Source organism: Micrasema longulum, unplaced genomic scaffold, assembly GCF_059751315.1.
Source record: "Micrasema longulum isolate JH-2025_06_02 unplaced genomic scaffold, ASM5975131v1 h1tg003074l, whole genome shotgun sequence".
NCBI classification, from domain to species: domain Eukaryota; kingdom Metazoa; phylum Arthropoda; class Insecta; order Trichoptera; family Brachycentridae; genus Micrasema; species Micrasema longulum.
The window spans coordinates 65,032-89,254 of NW_028280175.1; the positions used below are offsets into that span (position 1 = coordinate 65,032).

Here is a 24,223-nt window from a genome sequence, read left to right on the forward strand (position 1 = left end):
TGTTCCTAGGTATATTGATTTATTATTCATGTAAAACATTTTTTATCTCTCATTGAATACATTTTTCTTATTTTGTTATGTTAACCTTTTCTTTTATTTCTTTCTTATTATATTTACATTTTTTCGATCTTAATTTTAAAAGGTAATTTCGATTTTCTTTTTATTTTTTCTGTAGATGTAAATTGAAATTTTCGATTTACTTTGTTTTATTTTTTATCTTGTTTTTATTAAATTTATGAGCACACACTATTTATAAATGTTTATTGATCTTTTCTTATATTTAAAACATATTTAAGTAAATGGCTATTCTTTAATTTTATTGTAGTATTTAACTCTATTTTCTTACTTTAAAAGAAAAAATTTAAGCCATCTTTATCTGGTTTTGTTGAGTTTTATTTTTCTGTCTTCTTAATGATATTTTTCAAAGCACCAAAAACAAAATAATGTATGTAAAATTTTATACGTATACAGAATTATGTCTGTACTATTTTATTTGATAATAATTTAAAACTGATGTCTGAGCACCCGATGACAAACTATTATTTAATAGTTTTAAAATATGTTTTAATACTTTGTTTTCTTTATAACATATGTAACATATGTATGTAAAATTTTATAATTAATATTGTAATAGTGTGTGTATTTCATTAAATAAAGATTATAAAAAAAAAATCATCATACAATATTTCAAAAAAAGAAACGCTAGGGTTATTAAAGTTATGTATTCTTTTAAGTTATTTGACTACAAATAATCAAACACATATTTTTTTCTTTTTTAATCACGATTTTGGTTATCTGCAATTTATTTATTTATTTATTTCATTTTATTTGGGATTTTTACAGCTATTACATAAACAAAATAATTAGAAAAATCTTAACAATACTAAAGCCAATTAAAAAAATCCACTGTAAATATAATGACACATAATATATAAGAAAAGAAGTTTAGTAATTTTATTTGTGTGACGTTTGTATTCATGTGTATGTGAATGTGTGTATGCGTGAATGAATGAGGGAGAGGATACATGTGCGTGTGGGAATGAAAGAGGGAGAGGGTGCGTTTGTATGGGTGCGTAAGTATGAAAATAATATATTTGTTTAAAACTTGTAAATTGTATTAAAAATGGTACAATAAAGAGCTTAGTAAAAAGTTAGAAACTATTGGATAGATATAACATGTTTTTTGTAGTGTGTTGTATTTAGAGCTATTTTTTTCTCCTTTCCCCTCTTAACATTAAACTTGTTATTAATTTGGTGTCAAATGCTTCCATAATTACATTCCAATATATTACGCAAATTTCAACGCCACAATATGTGCCACTAGTATATAAGTTCAGATTTATTGATATTTGACACAGTTGATAAGAACCCATACTCCGATCAACCTTGTCTTGTAATAATAAAACAACAGTTATCAAAATGTTTGTAAAGGTATGAGTCTTTCATAATTGATATTTTTTTATATTTATATAATTATATACTTTAAAATTTTTATAAACATTTGTAGTATTTATTAAGTTTCAAATCTAATTTATTTTCATGTCAATAAAAGTTCCGACTTAACATGCACGTACAACGGTCTAGTAATATAAAAAATATAAAAATAAATAAATATAATAAATTAGCAATTGCTTGTATCTACTCACATGTTGCAATTTAATTGTTTATAAATAAATGTATAATGTGTATAATGAAAAATAACAGCACGAATTTAATGGAACGCATTTCCAATCAAATAGGGATATACGTACATATAAAAAATACGTTAAACTTTATTTCTTAAATTTTATTTTATTAAAAAAAATATTAGTGTTTGTTTTGGATTAAAAATTTAAAAACTTAACGATAAATGTGATTTTTCGATACCAGGATTTCTCAAAGGTGAAAAAGAGTATGACCGATTCATTTTTTTCGTAGAAATTAATTAAAAAAACATAGACCCCTTCCTTTAAGGTCAAACCGCATAAGAGCGTTATTGCATTTCAGTGGCGCTCCGTGACAAAATCGCGTAGTGTAGCTCAACTGTAGTGATCTTTGTTTCATCCAAAACATTAAAAATTATATTTAGTGTCACTGCGACGCGTCGCGCCTCTGCGTGTTTTAATATTTTATTTTATTTTAAACTCTCTAATGCGATTTGACCTTTAATTGTTTTTTGGCTATTAAATATTTTTATATGAAACGGTTGATCACTTGACCCATGGACACGTTGAGTTTAACGTTTAAGAAAGTTTTACACTACTAACGCGACAGAATATAAAGGTGTTCTTTAAACTCTGTCACACCCGAAACCAAGATGATCAGTATGAGCAAGAAGACATATTGGCATATTAAAAAAAAACTATTTAGAACAAAGAATAAAAAAATAAAAAATTAAACAAAACAAATGGTTGCTTACTTCTGCAGAGGAGAAGCGAAGGGAGCGCGGCCGCGCATTTTTGGCGTATCAGACTACCCCTCCCCCCTCCTTGTTTCTCCCTCGCAGAAGTCAGAAACCATTTGCTTTTTTTGATATTATATTTAAAAAAAAAAATTCCTACTAAAAATTAATTATTTATTATAATCATGTGCCAATATGTCTTCTTGCTCATACTGATCATCGTGGTTTCGGATGTGACAGGGTTTAATGAACACCCTGTATAACAGGAAATAAAAAATATTTAATTCAATATTTTTTTTTGAAAATGACAATCGTCACACTTGGATAGTAAATAATAGTTATTATCAGTTAGAAATTAGTGAAAAAAAATGTTGAAATATTCTTTATGCCTTTTCATACTTTTTTAGCGTGTAATGTATATGTAATTTTAATACGCTTTAGATTTATTTTAAACCTGTATTAGGTACATATATTTTGTTAATTTAAAAAACTTTTTCATTCTTGTAATTTTTTAACATTTGCACTCTTGTACTCGTTAAGCTTGTATATATATATATACATGTAATTTTTCAACTTTTTATATTTTTTAATTTATCTTTTCCAGATTGTATAATGAATATATCATTTTCAATTTATTTCCATATCTTGTATTATGTTTATTTTGTCATCTTTAAAACTTTTTCACACCCTTTTTATTTGTAGTGTGTCGTAATTTTTATTCTGCTTTTGTAAATAATGTTATAGTTTAAAGTATAAAAACGTCTGTAAATAAATATTATTATCTGCATGTCCCTAAATGAGTTTATTACAAAAACTCCTTGGGTATATTATATAAAATCATGTATGTTTTCAATTTAAATAAAAAAGAACTGGTCAAAAAAATCAGTGTATTTAAATTATTCCAAACTAGTTGTAATACAGTAAGTATTTCACAAATAGAGGTACGTGTTGTTATGTCATTTAACTTTTCAAAGATATTAGTTATTTATAATACACTTACTTTTGTATTAATAACTTAAAGATTGTAAAATCTATGTTTATTTCTTTAAACAAATTACAGACTTGTGTTGTCTTCGCTCTGGTGGCAGCCTGCTACGCCCAACACCAGATACACCACCCCTCAGAGCACGGCCACGGTCACGCCGTGTCTTCCCAGAGCATCGTCCTGCAGCACCACGCCCCCGCGCACCACGCGCCTGCGCACTACGCCCCCGTGCACTACGCCCATGCCCCCGCTGTCGTGGCCCATCACGCCCCCGCTATCGTGGCCCATCACGCTCCCGTCCACGCACACAAGCATGAAGAGGAATACGTGAGTAAAATGAATAATGCAGTTAAGTTGTATCGCAAGAAAAGAAGAAAGGATAAAGTACGCGTTCACATTTTTATGTATGAAAGAAAACTGTAAGAATGTAGACTGCGCGTACTCAAATCTATTTGCTGTTATTCTTCAGATTTATGTAGATACGTATTTTGTTTCAGAGCCAAAAAATGTCACTTATGACTCTATTACTATACCGTTTAATTAATTCAAGTTGGTGTCCCCTTTTCTTACGTTTTATTCAATATAAACTTTTTTAGATTAATATGCATTTTAAGAGTAATATATCTGTAGAAGAGGCACCAAGTGTTTTTTTGATTTGTAAATATTTATTTATGCTTTATTAAGTTAGTTCATAACATCTTAAGAACTAAAATAAATTTTTAATAAAATTACAATTTTTTTATCAAAAATTTTTTAAAAACATTTTTTCAAATTAATTTGAATTATTTCGATATTTTCTATCTCCTTTATTTCTTCAGGTAACTCATTGTACAGCTTCAATCCCTTGTACAATGAGTTTTGAGATTCTGTTTTTCTCCTCATTGGTAATCTCATATTTTTTTATCCCTTGTTTCATATGTATGACATTGTTGGTTAAATTTTATTATTGTTTTTATTTTATTCATCCCCTTAATTATTTTACGTATAAAAATTGCAACATTATATTTAATTTGTGCATTTTTTCTACATTAAAATAGATATTTTTTTTGAGTATAATTCTCATCGCCCTATTTTGAAGAATTTGTATTTTTTAAATTTCTCCTTCATTACATAAAAAAATAACAGAAGAACAGTAATTTATGCGGGGACATATGATTATTTTATAAATAAGAACACTACTCTTTACATCTCTTATTAGACTCTCAAACTAAGACAATTTTTTTTATGTATCGCATAATCGGAATTTTGAAATTACTCCGCCCGTGACGTTATTAGTTGTCGTCGGTGAGTTGTCCTGGCCGGTGAGTTGGGTTTCCGGAAACCAGAAATCTATCACAATAATTGTTCGATTCGGAAGAACTTGTGAAGTAGTTCGAAGAATAATAATTGATTTTGAATGACTTTTTCATGCATTTTCGAGAATCTTCGACGGAGATTTAAGGGCTCCACTTTTTACCGCGTGTAAGAAAACATTTTTTATATTCAATTTCCCGTAGCACTGAACTTTCTTATTGATCATCTTAATTTTTCATTAATTAGAACTGGATTTGGACACCAATCCGAGCGTATCTCGATCTTTTTTTGTTAAATGAAGGTAAGATAATCAGTCCTACGTTTTATGTGCCAGTTCAGGGCTTTAAAATATTCGAGTGTAAATACACATTTTTAAATAAATATTTCATGTCAACCACCTGGGAAATCGAACTTGATACCAGTTGCATGGTAGGCAAATGCGCTGACCACTACACTACAAGGCCGACAATTTTTCGTAGTATTGAACTTCCTCATTGATCATATAATACCTATATATCTTCATTTTACATATACTCAAAGTGAGGCATTTTTTTTGTAATGTAATAATTTATCTCTCTCGTTGCCTTGGTACCATTGTTTGTCATTTTATGTCGATATATAAAATCATAGATAATTTCTTTTTTTTTATATAATACGGATTATTTAAACTCACTAAAATGATTTGAGTCCAAGATAAATAATTTGAGGTTTTAAAGTATTCATTTTAATAGAAACTCATTTGACTTCATGTAAATAAAACATGGAACAAAGCTATAACATGTACATACATGGAATTCCATTGTAATGTTGTAATAACTTAAGATAATACTTAGTTTTATAAAAATTATCTTCATACTGTATAATATTCATCAGTCTGAAGATGACCCTTAGAGTGTGAAAGCGCTGATTAGTCAAAATTAGAAGTGTACCAAGTATATTTAATAAATAAATTATATGTAAATACAAGTTATTACATCAGTATTAATACTATTTTTTTAAAATAGAATTATCTCGTTCATTGTGCATTACTGACTCGGTATTTCTGTTTAGGGTCACCCCGCCTACAAGTTCCAGTACAGCGTGTCCGACCACCACACGGGGGACATGAAGGAGCAGGCGGAGGAGAGGGACGGCGACGTGGTGAAGGGACATTATTCCCTGCTGCAGCCTGACGGCCACCTTAGGACCGTCCACTACTCTGCTGATAAGCACAATGGGTACGTAATAACACATTTGATCAAAACGTTTATTTTCGATGGACCACAATTTTATCTATAATAAGTAGAACTGAACGAGCTTTTCTATCTGTGTCTTCTCCCCATTCACCTAAATCTCACATTTTCATCGTTCATTTTCTCTTTCCATCTTATTATTTAATTCAATCTTAAATTGACATCTATACTGGTTACACCCTATTCCTTGATATATCAACAAACCACTGTGATTTAATCCTTCATTGAGCAATGAGAAATTTTAGTGGATATAAGAAAAAATATTATTATCTACAAAACTAAACAAAAATATTTGTGTTTTGTATTAATGACAATACAATGACCCTATATTTTTAAAGGTTTTGTAATTTTAAAATGACTCCACCGAGGTGTTGTCGGTGAGTTATACTGCAATTTAAAAGTAGACCTCCAAAATACATTAAATGCTGAAAAAATTTAGCTACCCGGCAACCGGTAATCTATCACGACACATAACAATGCTTTGATTGATTGGTTAATTAAAGAACTTGTGATGTAGTTCAAAATAGTTTTTTTTTTTTCATAGAATTTCACAAACCTTCGCTGTACAATTATATGCTTAAGTGTTTACCGCGTGTTAGAAAACATATTTTGTAACCAATTTTCCTTAACACTGAACTTCCTCATTGGCAAAAACGCGAACACAATAATGTATTATGCATGTATCTACTTACATTAAAGGCGATATTTCATTAATATCGGAATTAATTTTTAATTTTATACGTTTAGGTGGTGTAGACCCAAACGAACCCCTTCTGTGTGAAGTTGGATAAAGATTGAGAACATTATGAGCCAATCGATCCCATGAAATGTATTTGTCTTACCAAAGGTTAAACATTTTGTATTCACCCATCGTAACAAGTAGTAAAAATATTCACCCGAATTCGTTATGCCCACTTTTCGAATTCGTACTTGAAAATCAACTCTTAATCCATTTTGAAAAACCAAATATGTGATATTTTAAAAACTGTTTACTTTAAATTCACGGTATGCGTAATTCGCAAACACCCCTATTACATTTACAGTATTTCTTACCAATAAGTTTCCAGGGTAGAAGATATTAACATGACTGTTAGTTATTATTATTATTAATAAAACTCTATTGAGAATTATATATATTATGAAATATATACTCGTAATACAAGAAAACAAAAGTTATTTTGTTTAAACGACGGACTTATTGCCACTGGCAATCTTTTATAGTCAAACGAAAAATAAATATTCGCATTTAAAAAATAAATCAATAAAATTAAAATATATGAACCCTAAAATACACTTGTAAACATTTAAATACAATTGATTTCATACGTTGTTTTTAGTAGCTTATTAATTCGAAGTAAGGAATTTTCAAAAATAAAAAAACATAAATTTATGCAACAAAAAACAATAGATATTTCGCTAAAATGTGCATACACTACACATGTGAATTTTTTTAAAACAGCTTTTTTATTTACTGAAAATCTTTATTTAATGTTAATTAAATGCTAATATTGTTGTTATTTTAACATTTGACTCTTGAGTCTGTAACGACCACATTGAAGCGTTTTGCGTCAACCATGTTAGTTGGACTCTAAATGCTCTGTAACGCTGCCTGAGCAATGAGTGAAAAGCAGCATTTAGTAGCCCTCAATATGTCGTTATCGTTGGGATCTTCATTCCTGTTTATAGATTAAAGAAGTAGGCGATGTAAGTGAGCATACCCATCAAAAAGCTCATTTTGAGGAAATATTCTGAAAAATGTAATTTTTGAGAAGATTTCGTGTAATGTATTTTGATTTACATTGATTTTGGGCGGGGTCATCTTAGACATTTATCTCTCGCCATCATGATTATTTTTTTCGTAAAAAAAAACACATATTTGTAAATTTTGGATGTATTTGCAAATACATTAAATCTAAGGATAAATTCTAGTCTAATTACGTTAAAACGAAAATTTGGCGCCTTTACTTACTATTTTTACTGCCATGCATATGGGTCGTCTTTGAATCAATGGTTGTTTTGTAATTGTAATTGTAATTTTTGGTGTTGTAAAAGTGAGCTTTTTCCTATTTGCATAAACATTCATTTCTTGATTAGCTAATAAGACAAAGTTCCAGAGTATAAATACTTTATTAAATTCTATGAAATAAGTATTAGTCTACATATTACACATTGAAAAAAATATAATATAAATATATAATATAAATATAAAATAGTTTACTTATGACGTACGTAATAAATTATGTCTTTTAGATATATATAACATTTTATATTATTGTTATCAAAAACATTTTTCACTTTGTGGTATGACATTTTACACTTCTTTGTTTATAACATTGATGAACTAGAGTTTTGAAAGCGTTTAAATTTATTTTAATTAATAATATCTCCATTGTTTATTGATTATGTGCCAACAAATTGTAGCGTATCTGTAAGTAATTAATTGGTTTTTATTTTTGCTAGTGAAATCACGATTTTTTGATTTTGTCTAGTGTCATATTTGTTATGTCGTCGGATTTTTTATGGAATTGTCTATGAATGTGTATACATCGCTGATCTGGCACCTGAAGCGTAAGACTGATCATATTAGCTTTATGTTACATTAATAATCGAATTATACTATGGTTGGTATACCAATGCAGTGTCCTATATATTCACCATCAGATGCGGATAGAAAAATGAATTAATAAATATGTATATATTCGAGTAATTGTGTAAGTATAAGAGCACGTGTAAATATACACGTACAATGTATTTTGTAATAAATTTATATATATTTTCATGCTCTCGTGATAACGCATTTTTTCATTCATTCTAATAGTAATTTACATTTTTACAGATTCAACGCCCACGTTGAATACTCCGCACCCGCTCATCATGGCCATCATTAGGAGCTGATGAGTAATATTGACTGCTCTATTTATTTTTTTGAAATAATTATGTTCCAACCATTTGTAAATATCCGACTTACGCAACTTGTATGTTAATAAATATTATTTGCATTTTATAATTCATTTTATTTTAACCAAAATAGAATATAAGAGGTTTTTTTTCGGTTTTGATTTCGCAATAACCTGTATAGGCTCTATTCATGAAGGAATTTATCAGTATGTTGTAGACCTGAACATACCTCATTTTGACCGGTTGTGGTTCCTTAATGGACTCCTGATCCTCGAATGTCAAAGCCCTGTTCAATAAAAACTTGTTTTCTATTTTTAACAGGGTTATTTTACATTGAAGAGTTTGCGTAAATCACAAAAACGCAAATGTTATTTTTTTATCATTTTTTTCCTAAGACTAAAAATTAATAAAACACATTATACATATTTTTTAAATGAATAAAATTATGTATTAACAAAACATAAACTAAATACAAATATCACAAAAAATATAATAATGTTTCCATAAGAACTGCGATGCTAACGATGGAATTGCTCGACTCAATTCAGATGATTGTTGAGTTGAACATCACGGTACTTGTATTTGCCAATATCAAGGTAGTCGGGAAGGTAGCCAATTTCATGAATGATTAGTGGTAGTGGTAGTGGTCGTTATTATGTTGCCCTCCTGTAGTTTCAACGACAGCGTTAAATCTGAAATTAAAAAAAAAAGTTTAATTAATAACATACGGACAAATAAATACATTTATTTTTTAAACATGATAATCCTAGAATCTCTTGCAAACGTCAATCGATTATACGTATAGAATTCAAATTTACAATTTGATACCGATAAACATAAATTTATTGCCAAGCCGTTTTGTTTTCAAAATATTCAACAATTTTAAAACAGCTTTTTCTAAAGAGTTTGCGTGTTCAAAACGTTTAAATTTTATTGTTGCCAAAGCTCGAATATTAATCGGTGTTTTGTTGTAGAAACGTTTATATTTATACATTAGTTTCATTGAAAAAAATTACTAATTCTAATTCATGGAAATTCGACTTTGTTTGAGTTTTAATAATTAAAAAAAAAAACAGTGTACAGGTTTTAAAAATTTCAATATAAAATGTGAACGAAAAAAAGACTAAAGTAAACGAAAATAAATACTCGTAAATATGTTTAACTTAAAAGTACGCTTTTCCTTTCAACCATATCAAATTTCATAAACATGCTCTGTTAAAATATTGTATCCCACAATAATGGTACGAGTGTAACACAACTTCATTGCATCGATAACTGTACTGGTTTAATGATTAGTACTGATTAATATGGTTTAGTTATTCTGCTAGCCAGATTTGAAAATGAACTTCGTCAACATCCTAATCAGGGACATGAATATACAACTAAACAAAGAAATAGTTTAATTCTTAATATAACTGTACTGGTTTAATTATAAGTACTAATTGTTCTAGTTTAGTTATTCTGCTTGCCAGATTTGAAGAAGAACATTGTCAACCCCCTAATGAAATAATATCTATCTTAATATTCCTCCCTTAAACACAGCATTTTATTGAAAGAGAAATACAAATCTGGCTCAAAAAAATTAGGAAAGATGAAATATTATTCCTACGTAATTGAAAAAAATATTTTAATGACGATGGAAATACGTAAATATAATTTTTAACACTGTACAGTCCTCTTTAGAACAGATTCCCCTTGTGACGAGGACTCTAAAATTAAAGTTGTATAAAGAGTATTTTTTATAATAAGTAAACATTTTTACTTAAATAAATACATATTTTTTAAAATATTTATTGAATACATAAAAGTGGACATATTAAAAAAAAATTGTATAAGTAGACAAATACAAATATTCAATTAAAAAATAATTTTATGATAAATGGGTAATAGAGATAAGTTCTACAAGTTTACTAAGGGTATTTTACAAGAATTTGATAAATACCCATTGTGTCCATCAGCCTTGTAGGAAACAGTCCTGGTGGAACCATCAGGTTGTAGGAGTGAGTACTGGCCCTCTACAGCATCACCATCTCTACTCTCCCATTGGCCTTTCTGGTCTTCTGTATGCGGGTCACTGACGGAGTATTCGAATTTGTACTTTGGGTAGGACTAAAAAAATAATTTCAATAACCGGTCATCGTAAAATCCTGGATATGAAAAATGCGTATTATTTTATCTTACGCTTTGAACAGTCGCGATTTTTCTATGATGTTTCACCTTAATATTTACTAAAATACAAAACATCTTTGACATTTTCTTATGGGCTATATTATTGCTAATATTTATTTGTTTATCTATTTACAGTATCTACTATATTTAATTTACAATTTTTGAGACATAAGTTCCAATTCCATGGAACCGAAGTCCCGTGTTAAGGTAAATATGTAAGAATAAAACAATTTCAAGCTAGGTTTATACGAGGATAATAAAATATATATAATAATATTGTTTCGACTGCGCAGAACAGGAAAATTCGGCCGTAGTTCACTAGGGATGAGGCAGGATGCGTCCTTGCACCGTTCTTATTCATCCTACTGATGAATTTTATCTTATGCAAATCAATACCACCTGATCAAGGCATAAACATGAACTCTCCCCTAAAGTTATGCGACTTGGAGTATGCAGACTAAAAAAGTGAATACAAAAAACACACAGATTATTTGCAACAAATCCTGTTCTGACCCTGATCAGCCTCTCTATAATTATGAACAGAGGATTGAGAAAGTTGACAGCTTTAAATACTTGGAAGTTCACATTACTTAAGATGAAAGCATGCATTTAGAGCTCACAACCCGCCTTGGAATTGCTGGAGCAACTTTTAACATAATGCGCGATGTCTGGAACTCTAGTCTTTACTCAGTCAAAATGAAATGCCGATGATTCAACTCTTGTATAATGTCAGTACTCCTATATGAATACAAATCCTGGCACCTTACCAAAGCTCAAAACACCAAACTTCTGAGTTTTGAGAGTAAGTGCTTGAGAAGAATATTAGGTATAAGGTGGTTCAATTTTATAACTAACATTGATGTCCGAAAACGAACCAACAACCTCTTATAACGAGCGTCTTGATAATGCGACGGTGGACCTGGCTTGGACACGTGCTGCGCATGCCTCAAGAGAACCTAAACCCAAGTTGCCTCTTTTTTAAACCTGTGGGCTCACGCCGTCCTGGAAGGCCGTCGATGACGATCTTTCGACTTTATTTGGCGGAATTAAGAAGCGCTGGATTGACGTAAAAAGAGGCGAAAATGCTGGTGGGCGATAGGGTCTCGTGGAGGCAACTGGTGATGTCTACATGCTCCACTTAAAAGCGGATATGGAAAAAAAGAAGAAGAAGAAGTATGCGGAGTACGACATGATCTAATGATTACTAATTTTAATTCTTTATTCTGTGATATCAAAACTACATGATTGACTATCAGTATTCTTGTATAAGTATATTCAAATAATGATCAACAATTTGCAGTAAATACAAAACTTATTACTTTAGGTCTTTTAGTAACTAAAACGAGAAAAAAAGAACTCGTTGAATTCAATTATGTTTTATAGCGTTGCACCTCAGCTTATCAATATTTAACATGATGCTAGATTGCCTCTACCTTTGTGCTAACCTGCACATAATGAAAATTTATAAATAAAATTGTTTACATTTTCTTCGTGATGGTGTTCATGTTGATGATGATGATCTGGAATACTCTCCTGGATTATTCTCTGGGAAGACACTGCTTGACCGTGCCCACCGTGACTATAGTGACCAATATGTCCTGAACTGCAAACTGCTACCAGGGCACTGACAACCAAAATCTAAAAATGGTTTAAATGACAAATCATGTAAACAACCTATACAGAACAGCATCAAAAGCAGTAAATAATTGACCAATATTTTCATCACTATTAAAGATAAATGAATTTATAATTTTTATCAAATACAATACTTAAAAAAAAACTTTCTTTTGCAAATGAGAATATAGAGAGAAAAAATTATATACAGACGAGGTATGTGAAAATATCAAACTTACACACGGTTTTAAAACACTGTACATAATATCTTTAACTATTTTACATTTATAAAAATATTGGAATATACCCGCCCTTATGCACACATATGTAAATCAAGTGTGTACATAAATATATATATTTTTTTATGTAAACACCATTTTTTATATTGCACACTTTCTTTTTAATAACATTCATGTAATATTTTGTGCCGTACAAAATAATAAACTTCCTTTTTTCTTTGAGTTATTTAGTATGCGGTAAATATTTTCTAAAAAGTATATTTACAAAAGTTTTTTATTTTTTATAAACGACATTTAACAAGGTATTATTTATCTAACAGTCCAAAACTTAATTAAATTGACGTAATGCTTTGGAAATGTGAAACAGTTCTCACAAAAAAATATGAATTAATGAACGAAAAAAAAATTGTTTAAATTTATTTATATAAATTTCTCTGAAATAAATTGATAATTTTAATTTTATAATTTAATAAATAATAATTTTCCTATTCCCGCCCAGTGATACATAAGATACTGCATTTGTATTTTGATTGCAGTGTTTCTGGATAAACCTTATAACATGGCAAGTGAGGTGATCAGCCTAACGCTTTAGTGCCAGTCTAGTGACAATAAAATACTGCAGTGTAGAACCACCTTTAATAGCGATACTTCTTATTCCGTTTGTCAGAAATCGATCGCGGGACTTCACGTATGATAGGCAAACGCGCTAACCACTACTTACACTACGAGGTGGACTAATCTTTACTGGATTTTTTTTTTAGGATTTTTTTCAGAGTGTGGCCACTGTCTCAAAAACGCTCATTTGCGGTTCTGGTTGTACTCGAATTTCACACACAAAACTGTTTTGTTTATTTACCCAGAAACGTAGAAAACTTCTATAAATAATTCGAAACGATTAAATAAATGTTAAAGATGTACAAACTTACAAAAATCATTTTTCTATTAAAGGTGTTCTTTCTATGAAACCTCAATAAGTACTGTGACGCTCAATTAAATTTTATTCTTTTATATGAGGAATTTAAATGAATAATTTGAGCTACGCAACTATTTTGAATAAGAAGGTTATTGAGTTCGACGAAATATGGGCTATGGGATGGGTAATGAATAATATGAAATACTTCGGTGAATGTATAATGTGGAGTGCGGTGAGGCGTAGGCAGGGTTACCATTTCAAAATATACGGATGCCTGTTCAGGGTGTCTGAAATGCCTGATTTTTTAGAAAAATATTTTAATTGAATCTTGATTTACAAACTAATTCGGTACCTATAAACAAAACAGTCGGCCTCGTGGTGTAGTGGTCAGCGCATTTGCCTACCATGCAAGAGGTCTCGGGTTTAATTCCCGACACGGTTGACGTGAAATATTTATTGAAAACATGTGTTTCTACATTAGAATATTTCATAGTCCCTAGACTGGCACCTGAAGCGTAAGTTTGATCATCTTACCCTCATGAAACAAAAATGATCAAGATACGCTGCGATTGGTTTACCGATGCAGTGTCCTATGCACCGTTTGGTGCGGAAAGGAAATGACGATCATCGTAAACAAAATAATGTGATAAATTATTTTTTTCGAATGGCGAGATTTATTCGTCGCTTTTTTTTCTAATATTTAACAGTACAAATCTTCACAATAAATTTTGAAATTTTTTTCTGTCACCAATATTGATTTTGCGGACTAAATATTTCATATGTATATTCCTTTCTTTACTAGTATTTTAACCGTAAAGTATCCGGGATGACATAAAATTTAATGTTGCGTTTAGTAAATGTTTTTTTCTACAACCGATACATCTTTTTTTTCAATAGACTAAATGTTAGTTTGAAATTCAATGATGTCTGTCTCAGAGCAATTATAGTCGCATGCTTGTCTAAACGCGGCGAAATGTGGCGAACGCCAGTCATATGGAAACTCTAGCCGTGGGTGCCTTTTCATTTCAAAATAAAAATCTTTTACGGGGTACTTAATTATTTGAATTTCTCAATTTGAAGGTTGCTAAGTGGCCACCCGTTTATTTATTTTAAAAAACAATTCAATGTTATTACAACAGAAATGGAGATCATTTTAAAGAAGGAATATGGGGCGTTTACAGGGCTTGCTGAGCAGTGGATAATATATACCTTGTCCCGGAGAAGGAAAATTTAGAGAGTGGACTGTGCTGTTCAAGGGATGTTACGCACTAACCTGCTGATGTGTCCCGGAGTGACTTGGTGCTGGTACCTTCTGGTGAAGCTGGCGGTCGTGTGACGCTGGCACAGCTTGTGTCTGGAGCTGGTGATCGGTGGCACAGCTCGGTTTCCGATAATGTTTGTAATTATTATTATTTATGCTTTATTCAGTTAGTTCATAATATTTTAAGATCTAATATATATATTTTTTAACTTTTCAATTTTTTATTAAAATTTCTTAAGAACATATTTTTGTTAAGTTAATTTTAAATAATTCAATTCCTTCTTTTTTTATTTCTTGAGGTATCTCATTGTACAGCTTCAATACCAATGAGTTTTGGTATTCTGTTTTTCTCCTCATTGTTTTTCTTTTCTTTTTTTCCTTCCTTAATTCCTTATTTTATATGCATGATATTGTTGGTTAAATTTTATTATTTGTTTCATTTTATTCATTCCCTTAATTATTTTATGTTTAACAACTGCTACATTATATTTTCTTTGTTGCTTTACTGTGGAGCAAGCCAATTTCCTTGTGCATTCTTTCTACATTAGAATACATTATTTTTTTTTGTAAAACCCTCATCGCCTTATTTTGAAGAATATGTATATTTTTATTTTCCCCTTTATTATGTAAAAAAAATAGAAGAACAGTTATTTATGTAATAAATTAATTTATTTGGAGCACATAACATAGTAAATGTCAGTTGGGTACAAATGAATAAACGTTTTGACAAGCACCCAAATGCGTGATTATTGTTGCGTGAACTTGCGTTAGGAAGATAAGAAATAAAACGGGTATTGATAAGTATAAATTTATTTGGAGAATATATGTAGATATAATGCAGATGGTTCGAACACAGCTCATGACCTGTCAATGTTTGGTTTCAGTAAAAACTTTCACACTGTGTAATATTCTCCATTCAGCCTGTGTTTAAACATTTATATTTCTTCAAGTCTTCTAAATTATAATGTTCATTCAGATTAAGATAAATCTCACCCACAATAATAAAACGTTAAGCCTTTAACTTCACAAACATAAACAGATGGAAGAATTGAAGAAATCTGGATGTTCTAGCGTAGAGTAGGCAGAACGGTAAATGTTACGGCGTACAAAATGGCCAAATGAACCAGCCAATGACTTAAGTCCTGTAGATGCCCAGACTTCCATATTCCCTTCTTTAAAACTATTTCCATGTCTGTTGCAATAATAACTACTACTTCTACTATCACGCCATTTCCCCGTAGGGGTAGGCAGAGAGAATGGACCGCCACACGCATCTATCCTGGCATACAATCCTAGCCTCTTCCACATTCATGCATCTTGTCATACATGCCCTTCGGTTCTGTCTGCTTTTGACATGACATGACCAGACTTAAGATTTTGGTATATCTGATCATGCCACGTCTTCCTTGGTCGTCCTCGTCTAACGTTGCCGTTCATTTTCGCCATATATACTTGTTTTACCATTCTTTCGTCGTCCATTCGCTAAACGTGACCAAACCATCTCAGAGACCCTTTCTTAATCTTATCAATTATACTTGTCTCAGATTTACACTCTCGCCTGATTTCATAATTTGTAACCCTGTCATACATTGATTTCCCACACATTCGTCTAAGAGATCGCATTTCAACCGCGTTCACTCGGCTTTCATCCTTCCTCTGCCAGTTCCATGTTTCACTTCCATACATAAGTGTCCGACTAAAACTCAGTGATTACTGACATATTTTTGTTAGAAATTACTGTGTTTGGTGCTCCGTTCATTTTGCTGCCCGCATTCACTCTTCTTTCAACATCTTCTTCTACTCTTCCATCTCTTGAAAACATGCTTCCAGATACACAAATTCTTCTACTTGCTCGAAACATTCGTTGTTTACATTTATAATGTACCTTAGCAATAATAATGTACCTTTATTACTCCTTAGGGAGTGAAATCATTAAATATTTGAACAAAATCTAAATATTGTTAACATTATTATAGCTCTAAAACATTTAAAGACCTAATGACGATTAAATGGTTTTCAAAATGTTTTTTTTAAATTTTTAAATAATGATTTAGATATAAATCTTGAATACTGGTCTAGATACTTGTTTAGTTTAAAGAGCTCTTTGGACAATAAACAAAATAATAAAACTAAACCAAGAAACTTCATGGACATATTTTTTTAAATCCTTTGCTCGGGAATTTTGTTTTACTATTTAATTGCTCTAAACCATGCAAAGCAAGAGTAATTCTCAAACTTGTGGAGTGAATGAAGCTTTTATTGGTAGTTCTGTTAGTAAAAATTACCCTTTTACTAATCGAATAATATGCAAACCAATTTAAATCACACGAAGTATCAAAAGTTTCTGAGAAATCGATAAATAGTACAATGATATGATTTAGAATATTTATATTTTTATCTCAACGCTTTTGAAACAGATCTGTATTATTATATTTTAATGACTTTTGTGTGGCGGTGATGTCATACGAGTCTACAAACATACAATACTTGAAATATATTTCTTATTTTTTTTAATGGTGAAGTTGTGGTTTTTGTAATCTTCAAATTGACAGTTTCACATCGGATTTTGTAAGCAAAATTTATTAGTACTATGCTGGATTTTAATACAAAAAATATTTATCGAAGAAAGAACGTGACGCCAATACAGCAATAAATCTGTGTAAGAGAGAACTCATAACAAGCAAGACAGAGTCGCTGATCTGTGGCCGATGTTTCTGTGAAAAATATTCAGTCGGTTATTGACAATGATGGGGGACGCAAGCATGTGAGATAACCGGCGTATTTATGATTTTTAATTTATTTTGCTTTACAGGAATTAATTGTGTGTTTATTTTTATATACCATGGAAAATAAATTATTAAACAGTATGTCAATGTTTTTTTTTCTAATGTCTGAACTTTAGAATATTCCGTCTTTTGCTTGTGGTAACACGATGTTATTTCACCGCGCGCAATGGAATTATTTACGATAGATTTTTAAGAGTCAAAAAAAGTGTATGTAAATACTTACCTAAACATTAAAAAAAAAAATTCAATGGAAGGTAAAAGAGTGATTCGCACTTGGTCTGATGATGCAATGTTTAAGCATCTCCGGATTCATACCAGTCTGTAAAATAATATTTATAGAATTTAAAACCGAGACATGTTTTTTGACATCTCGCATTCTCATATTATATATTCCCGCTGTTTTAGAGTTTTTTAAAGTGTTTACAATTTTTATTATTTAAGGAGTTTAAGTTTTAGGCAAATAAACGTTTTATAGTGCTGTAAAGCTATAAATTTCCAATAGTTCAAAAAACTTGGATTTGTGCAGTAAATTATTTCTTCTTTTCCACATCCGCTCCTAAGTGGAGCATGTGGATATCACCAGTTGCATCCAGGAGACCCTATCACCAGCCAGCATTTTCACCAAATTATTTACTTTTCTGTTCTTAAGAAATATTTTTAATAACCGCGTTGCAATAAATTTTATTTTTTCATTCTATTACTTTCTTATTTCGTAACACTTTGTACATCGGAGCCATAACCAAAGAACCAGTTATTATTTTCATTTTTCTATTAGTTTGTTAAATTGATTTCTACAAGTTTTTTATTCCTTTTCAAAAGTTATGTTTTTCGGTAATCTTTTCCATCTATTTCACAAAGTATCTTTAACTTTTATTCTTATTAATAAGTACGAATTTGCCCGTTTTTTTAAAAACTTTTGACAGAATTTTCTGACTACTAGAGTTTTTTTTTCTTACTAAAAGTTCTCGTACATTTCGTTATTTAAGCAGAGTGTTCAGTCTTTTCTCGCAGCTACTCCCAATCAATTTGTTGAATGTTAAGATTAATGAGTTTTTCAGGCGAGAAGAAAAAGTCTTCAGCCTGTTTCTCTTGTCTTCCATGGTTAGAGTTGTTGGGATGATGAGAGTAAGCAGATAGTGGCCCACTGTATTACTTTCATACTATTCTATTCACACTATACTATTCACACATGGCCTTAAATTAAGGCTTTCTCTGTCACAAACATATATTATATTAAATAGGTACGAAGGTTGTTACGGTCACTGTTATCAATTTGTTTATTTTTTGGGTGATACCGTGTGTGTTGGATTTGTTCCGACGTTTCTCAGTTTTGACTCAGTTTACCCTGAAGATAGCGTCTGCAATGGTAGCCTAAACGTCGGAACAAATTTAACACACATGGTATCATCCAAAAAAGAAACAAATTGAAATATTATATCATGTGATCTAGGGACGAGCAACTTCTGTTTTTTTTTTTTTTTTTTAAAAAGAAATATTTGCGTTTTTATGATTTACCCAAATATTTAATTTTGAGGGCCATTTTCAACGAGTTGTAAATAACTCACTATTAGAAAATGGAATCGAGTTGGGGTGGAGTGGGATTCGAACCACGGACCTTTGGTCCGTGAGTCGAGACACTATCCACAGGACCACAACCCGATTTAAATCCTATCCCTTAAATTAAATCCCCTTTTTCATAATCAACATATTTACATCATGCAAAACGCATAATGATATTATCTACTTTTTTTGGAGTTTATTAGTGTTAGAAATATTATATTATTTTTAAAAAATTACTCAATTTTCTCCGACCACAACAAAAATAAACTTATCCCAGCAAATACCTTTTTTTATTTTTATATTTCGATTTAAAGTTTTATTACGATTAGAACAACGACCGATTATTATACCTGTATATTACAATGGACCGGACCATGTGTGATCGTATTTACAATGTAAAAAATCTTCCGAAATGAATCATGTTTCATACATTTTGAAAGCATTTCAAAGGTAAACCAATAAACTTGGTGGAAAAGAAAATTAAAACCGTCTTTGAATCGTAAGATTATTTGGTTACCATTAAGTTGTATGATACGAATTTAAAGATTTTTATTTATCATTTTTATTACAATTATAAATTCACATACTTAAAATATAAACTAAAGTTTGGGTGAGTGATGCTTGTATATTTATGTATACGAGTATGCTAATGAAACGCAAATAAAGTGAATTTCTAGTTTTGAATATTATTTTCCTGGAAGCATTTCACATTCTTACTTCTGTTGCTTTGATTAATTTTTAAAACATAATTATTTTCTACATATTTTGTAACTGGACTCATTCAACGATGAGTGTACCATTTCAAATGTTTCTACTCACATGTTTTTGTGGGATAAGTAAAATTTTATTTGTTTATTAAATATTTTATTTGTTTTGATATATGATTATGTTATATATCAGGTCATATGGTTTATACAGGTGATAATATAACAAATTTTGAGGTGCTCAAAAGTTGTGATGGATGGCATTATTTTGAAGAAGAGCATCGTACTGATGGTAACTTTCCAAGTTCTGCAGTCCATGGTCATACTGGTTGCCGCCTGTGGTTCTCACTTCAGCTTGAAATCTACAAATTAATGTTATTAAATTTTAATTTAATTATTAAATTAAAATAAAGAAAGTTAAAACACACTGTAAACGATAGAAAGGCATTAAATTAAAAGAAAAGCAGAAATTATTTATAGATTTGAAAGAACTGTACGTTTTATATAATAATGCTTTTTTCCTCTAAATAACGTTTAAGAGGTCCAATGAAAACGGAAAATTACAGCGCAAAGCTATAAAATTTCACAATTAATAGTATTAATTGTTGAGATCTCATCGAACCCGGGACCCTGCGTGAGTAAAATATCTTAGTCATTACATGGCGGCCTCCGTGGTGTAGTGATCAAGACTCTTGACTCACACACGGAAGGTTCCGGGTTCGATTCCCGGTGAGAACACAAAAATTAAATGTGATTTTTCTTAAGCCTGGGTGTTCTGTGATGTAGTTCACCACTGTAATTGGGCTTCCTGGCCTGTTGTGATGCAAAAAAAATACAAAAAATACAAAATACATATTTGTTTTAAAGGTGGTTTAACGCTGCAGTATTTCACTGTCCATTCCTAGGCTGGTGCCTAAAATGTAAGACTGATCACCTCATCTTTATGTAACAGATGATCAAGGTACGCTGCATTTTGCGTTTTAATGTGGCGTCCTATGCTCCATTGGGTGCGGATAGGGGGATGATGATAATGAGACAAAACATATTAAGATGTTATAAGTTGTTTTTTGTACACAAAACTAGAAAAAAAAACTTAAAAACTATCTCGTTTAAGAAAAATTGAAAGACATTTACCCATTTTGCTTATCAGCGGTGTAAGAAACTGTCCTGGTGGAGCCATCAGGCTGCAGAAGGTAATACTGTCCCTCTACAGCGTCACCATCTCTACTCTCCCATTGTCCTTTCTTGTCCTCAGTATGGGGGTCATCCACGGAGTATTCGAACTTATACTTAGGATACGCCTGGAAACATATCACACTCTAATAACCCATTTGTTTCTCTCCTTATACACATACGTATTTTGAAAATATAAATAATAAATTACAATATTTGAGTTTGTCCAAATTTTTGTAGATAAAAGACTGGATTTCACCCCCTGGGGAGTCATTAAGATTAAAATATTACAACAGGGATGGATGATACCTTAAATAAGGATATCAGTCTTTTATCTACAAACATTTGGACAAACTCAAATATTTTAATAAAACCAACTGGTCCAAAAGAATTTAAAAAATTTAAAAAAAATTTCAGGCGTTGCCTAGTATGTGAAATAATTCACAACAATAAAGGTTTCAGCTCTTTAATTTCACTTAAATCAACAAATAGAAGAATTGAAGAAATATGGATGTTCAATCATAGGAAAAATGGGGAATGTTACACAGTGTGTAAAGTGGCCACTTAAACCAGACAGGTCATAAGCCCTGTAAATGCCTAGACTTCCATATTCCCTTATTTAAGGTATTCTCCACCCCTGTTGTAGTTTGTTAATATAAATGATAAATATTTATTTGCCTTTTTAATATAACTAAAAATATTTCAATCTTTATGCCACTATCGAGAATTTGTTTTAAGAGAGATAAACATAGTATGAAATATAATATAAACAGCAGAAAAATATTTATTAAAATTACTAAAACATTTATCTGAGAAAACATTTATTGATATCAATACAGATACAAATTTATTAGTAAAATTAAAAGGGAAGTTGCTTTCATAAATAAGTTCAATTGAAGTAATTTTTTTTATTTGATTTATCTGGAATACAAAAAGATGTACAGGTTTAATGTAGTAAAAGTAAAGTTTTCTTAAAACGGGTAAGAAAACTAAATAAATAAAGTAACAATTTTGTATATTTTGTTAGTAACGTAACAATGTCTTTTTTTCATGACAGACTGATGGGTACGTAGAGAGGCGGGTCGAAAAAAACAGTTTTTCAATGATCAAATTCAAACAGAACTAAAAACTTGCGTAATTGTATGGTTATTAAAGGGAAAACGCGGAAACTAATTCTACACTGAAAAAATTGTAGCGCTAAGGGCCTAAAATTTTGAAAATATGTATACACCAGAGAATTTTGATTTTTTGCTCAAAATATATGGATAACTTTTAGTATATTTTAATAAGTTCTTCATTTTGATTTCCCAAGGAAAGAAAAAAAAAAAATTTAAATACATCTTGAGTATACGCAAAAAGTAATTTTATTTTTAATTTCAGTGAAAAATTTTACCGTTTGTATTTTGTAGCTAATCGTTCATTTCACATTAACTTAATGAAATGACTAAGATCTCACCACAAGAAGGTGGCTGTCATTCGAGTTCGACCCAAATCCTATCAAGCCAACCAACCGATTGGGGTATATAGTACAAATTGTCAAATGTTATTTTGGTAAGGACGTTGTCTGAAAATCAGATTTGGTATTAAATATTGGCATAATTGATTTCGATAAAAAAGTTGGTTAAATAAAGCCATCTTCATTTTTTCATCACCATTTTATCACCATTGTTTATCTCTATTAGCAGGAAACTAAAACAATGTAGATACGTGGATGCTATTAAAAAAAAATGGTACCAATATATTTTTAGCTAAAAATTAGAATTATATGTTTTTTTTATATATTTTCAAACTTTATCCACTTCACACTAAAATTCGCGCAATGCGAGATAATTTTTTCAGAATTTTTTCGTTAGTATTCGTAAACATGCCAAATCGCAAGTTTTAAGCCCTGTTTGAATTTGATTATCGAAAAATCGCTGTTTGTTTTCAAACCGCCCTAGTACGTAAAATCTCCATAGATAAATGGGGCAAATAAATGTGACTTACATTTTATGTACTCGGAATATTAAAGTAAAATCCGCTTGCTATTCTAATAATAATAAAAAAATAATTTTCGATCGTCTAAGCATGTCGAGAAAAGCATTCATAATAATAATAATCTACGCATTATTCGTATCTTCTACACACTTACGTTTTCGTGATGTCGGTGGTGTAGGTCTCCATGGCTATAGGCATGATTATTGTGTTGGTCGGGAGTGTATACTTGCTGAATCCTTTGAGATGATACAGCTTGACCTTGACCATGATGATAACTTACTCCTGCATTACAAACTGCTAGCAAAGCACACATTGTTAAAATCTGAAAAATAATATCGTTTGAGCGTAAAATTAAAACAGTGAATAAATAAACATTAACATTATACTCATGGAATTATTTAAAGGTCTTAAAATAACTGATTATTAAATATATTTGTATGTGTAGTTTTTGCGTGTCCCGAAGGCAAGTTAGTTAGATAACAATACAAAAAAAATGTTCTTCCACAAAATTAAATCATCAAAATACAATTTTTAAGTCAGTCGTCGAAATTATGATTAAGTGTATCTAAATACTGTAGACAAATAAATGAATTCAACTGTTGAGTGATACGTTCTCTTGTCGTTATGTTTTTAAAGGCCAGACTCTAAACCCTTACACAATATAAATTTATGAGTCTATGTAGGTAATAATATTGGTCTGTTGATGCGTAGCCTTTCCCCATTTAGAAAACTAATCTGAAATTTCTTCTTTATTTGTGAATTAAAGTTTATATAAATTTAATTGTTTACTTTAGAGGACATGTTGACGATGTTTGTTGTGTTTTTGGTGATCGAATACTGTGATATAAAAACAATTTTTCCCAATTCTTATACTTTTTAATTTGTCAATAAAGTGACGAATAACAACCAGGTAATTGAAGTTTAATGTTAAAATGATTTCATTATTTTGTTAATTTGATATTCAAAATGCATATATGATCGTTAACGTCATATAAAATTTATTGTTTACTAATTAAAAGTGCATGAGGAATTTATGAAG

General features: G+C 30.4%; 3 protein-coding genes across 3 annotated transcripts; 1 reads left to right on the forward strand and 2 right to left on the reverse strand.

Annotated features, from left to right (window-relative positions):
* The first annotated feature begins 1,368 nt into the window (after positions 1 to 1,368).
* On the forward strand, positions 1,369 to 8,861 carry LOC148271146 (uncharacterized). Its single transcript, XM_088241780.1, has 4 exons — positions 1,369 to 1,431; positions 3,441 to 3,692; positions 5,709 to 5,875; positions 8,727 to 8,861. The coding sequence occupies exons 1-4, from the start codon at positions 1,420 to 1,422 to the stop codon at positions 8,776 to 8,778; spliced, it is 483 nt and encodes a 160-aa protein (XP_088097906.1). The 5' UTR covers positions 1,369 to 1,419; the 3' UTR covers positions 8,779 to 8,861.
* Positions 8,862 to 9,269: 408 nt separating this feature from the next.
* On the reverse strand, positions 9,270 to 13,782 carry LOC148271147 (cuticle protein 7-like). Its single transcript, XM_088241782.1, has 4 exons — positions 13,737 to 13,782; positions 12,440 to 12,595; positions 10,731 to 10,897; positions 9,270 to 9,480 (listed from the first exon to the last, which is right to left on the reverse strand). Exons 1-4 carry the CDS (start codon positions 13,743 to 13,745, stop codon positions 9,417 to 9,419), a joined length of 396 nt encoding a protein of 131 aa, XP_088097908.1. The 5' UTR covers positions 13,746 to 13,782; the 3' UTR covers positions 9,270 to 9,416.
* Positions 13,783 to 20,244: 6,462 nt separating this feature from the next.
* LOC148271148 (uncharacterized) lies at positions 20,245 to 24,006 on the reverse strand. Its single transcript, XM_088241778.1, has 4 exons — positions 23,974 to 24,006; positions 23,339 to 23,506; positions 21,169 to 21,335; positions 20,245 to 20,396 (listed from the first exon to the last, which is right to left on the reverse strand). The coding sequence occupies exons 1-4, from the start codon at positions 23,983 to 23,985 to the stop codon at positions 20,276 to 20,278; spliced, it is 468 nt and encodes a 155-aa protein (XP_088097904.1). The 5' UTR covers positions 23,986 to 24,006; the 3' UTR covers positions 20,245 to 20,275.
* Positions 24,007 to 24,223: the final 217 nt, after the last annotated feature.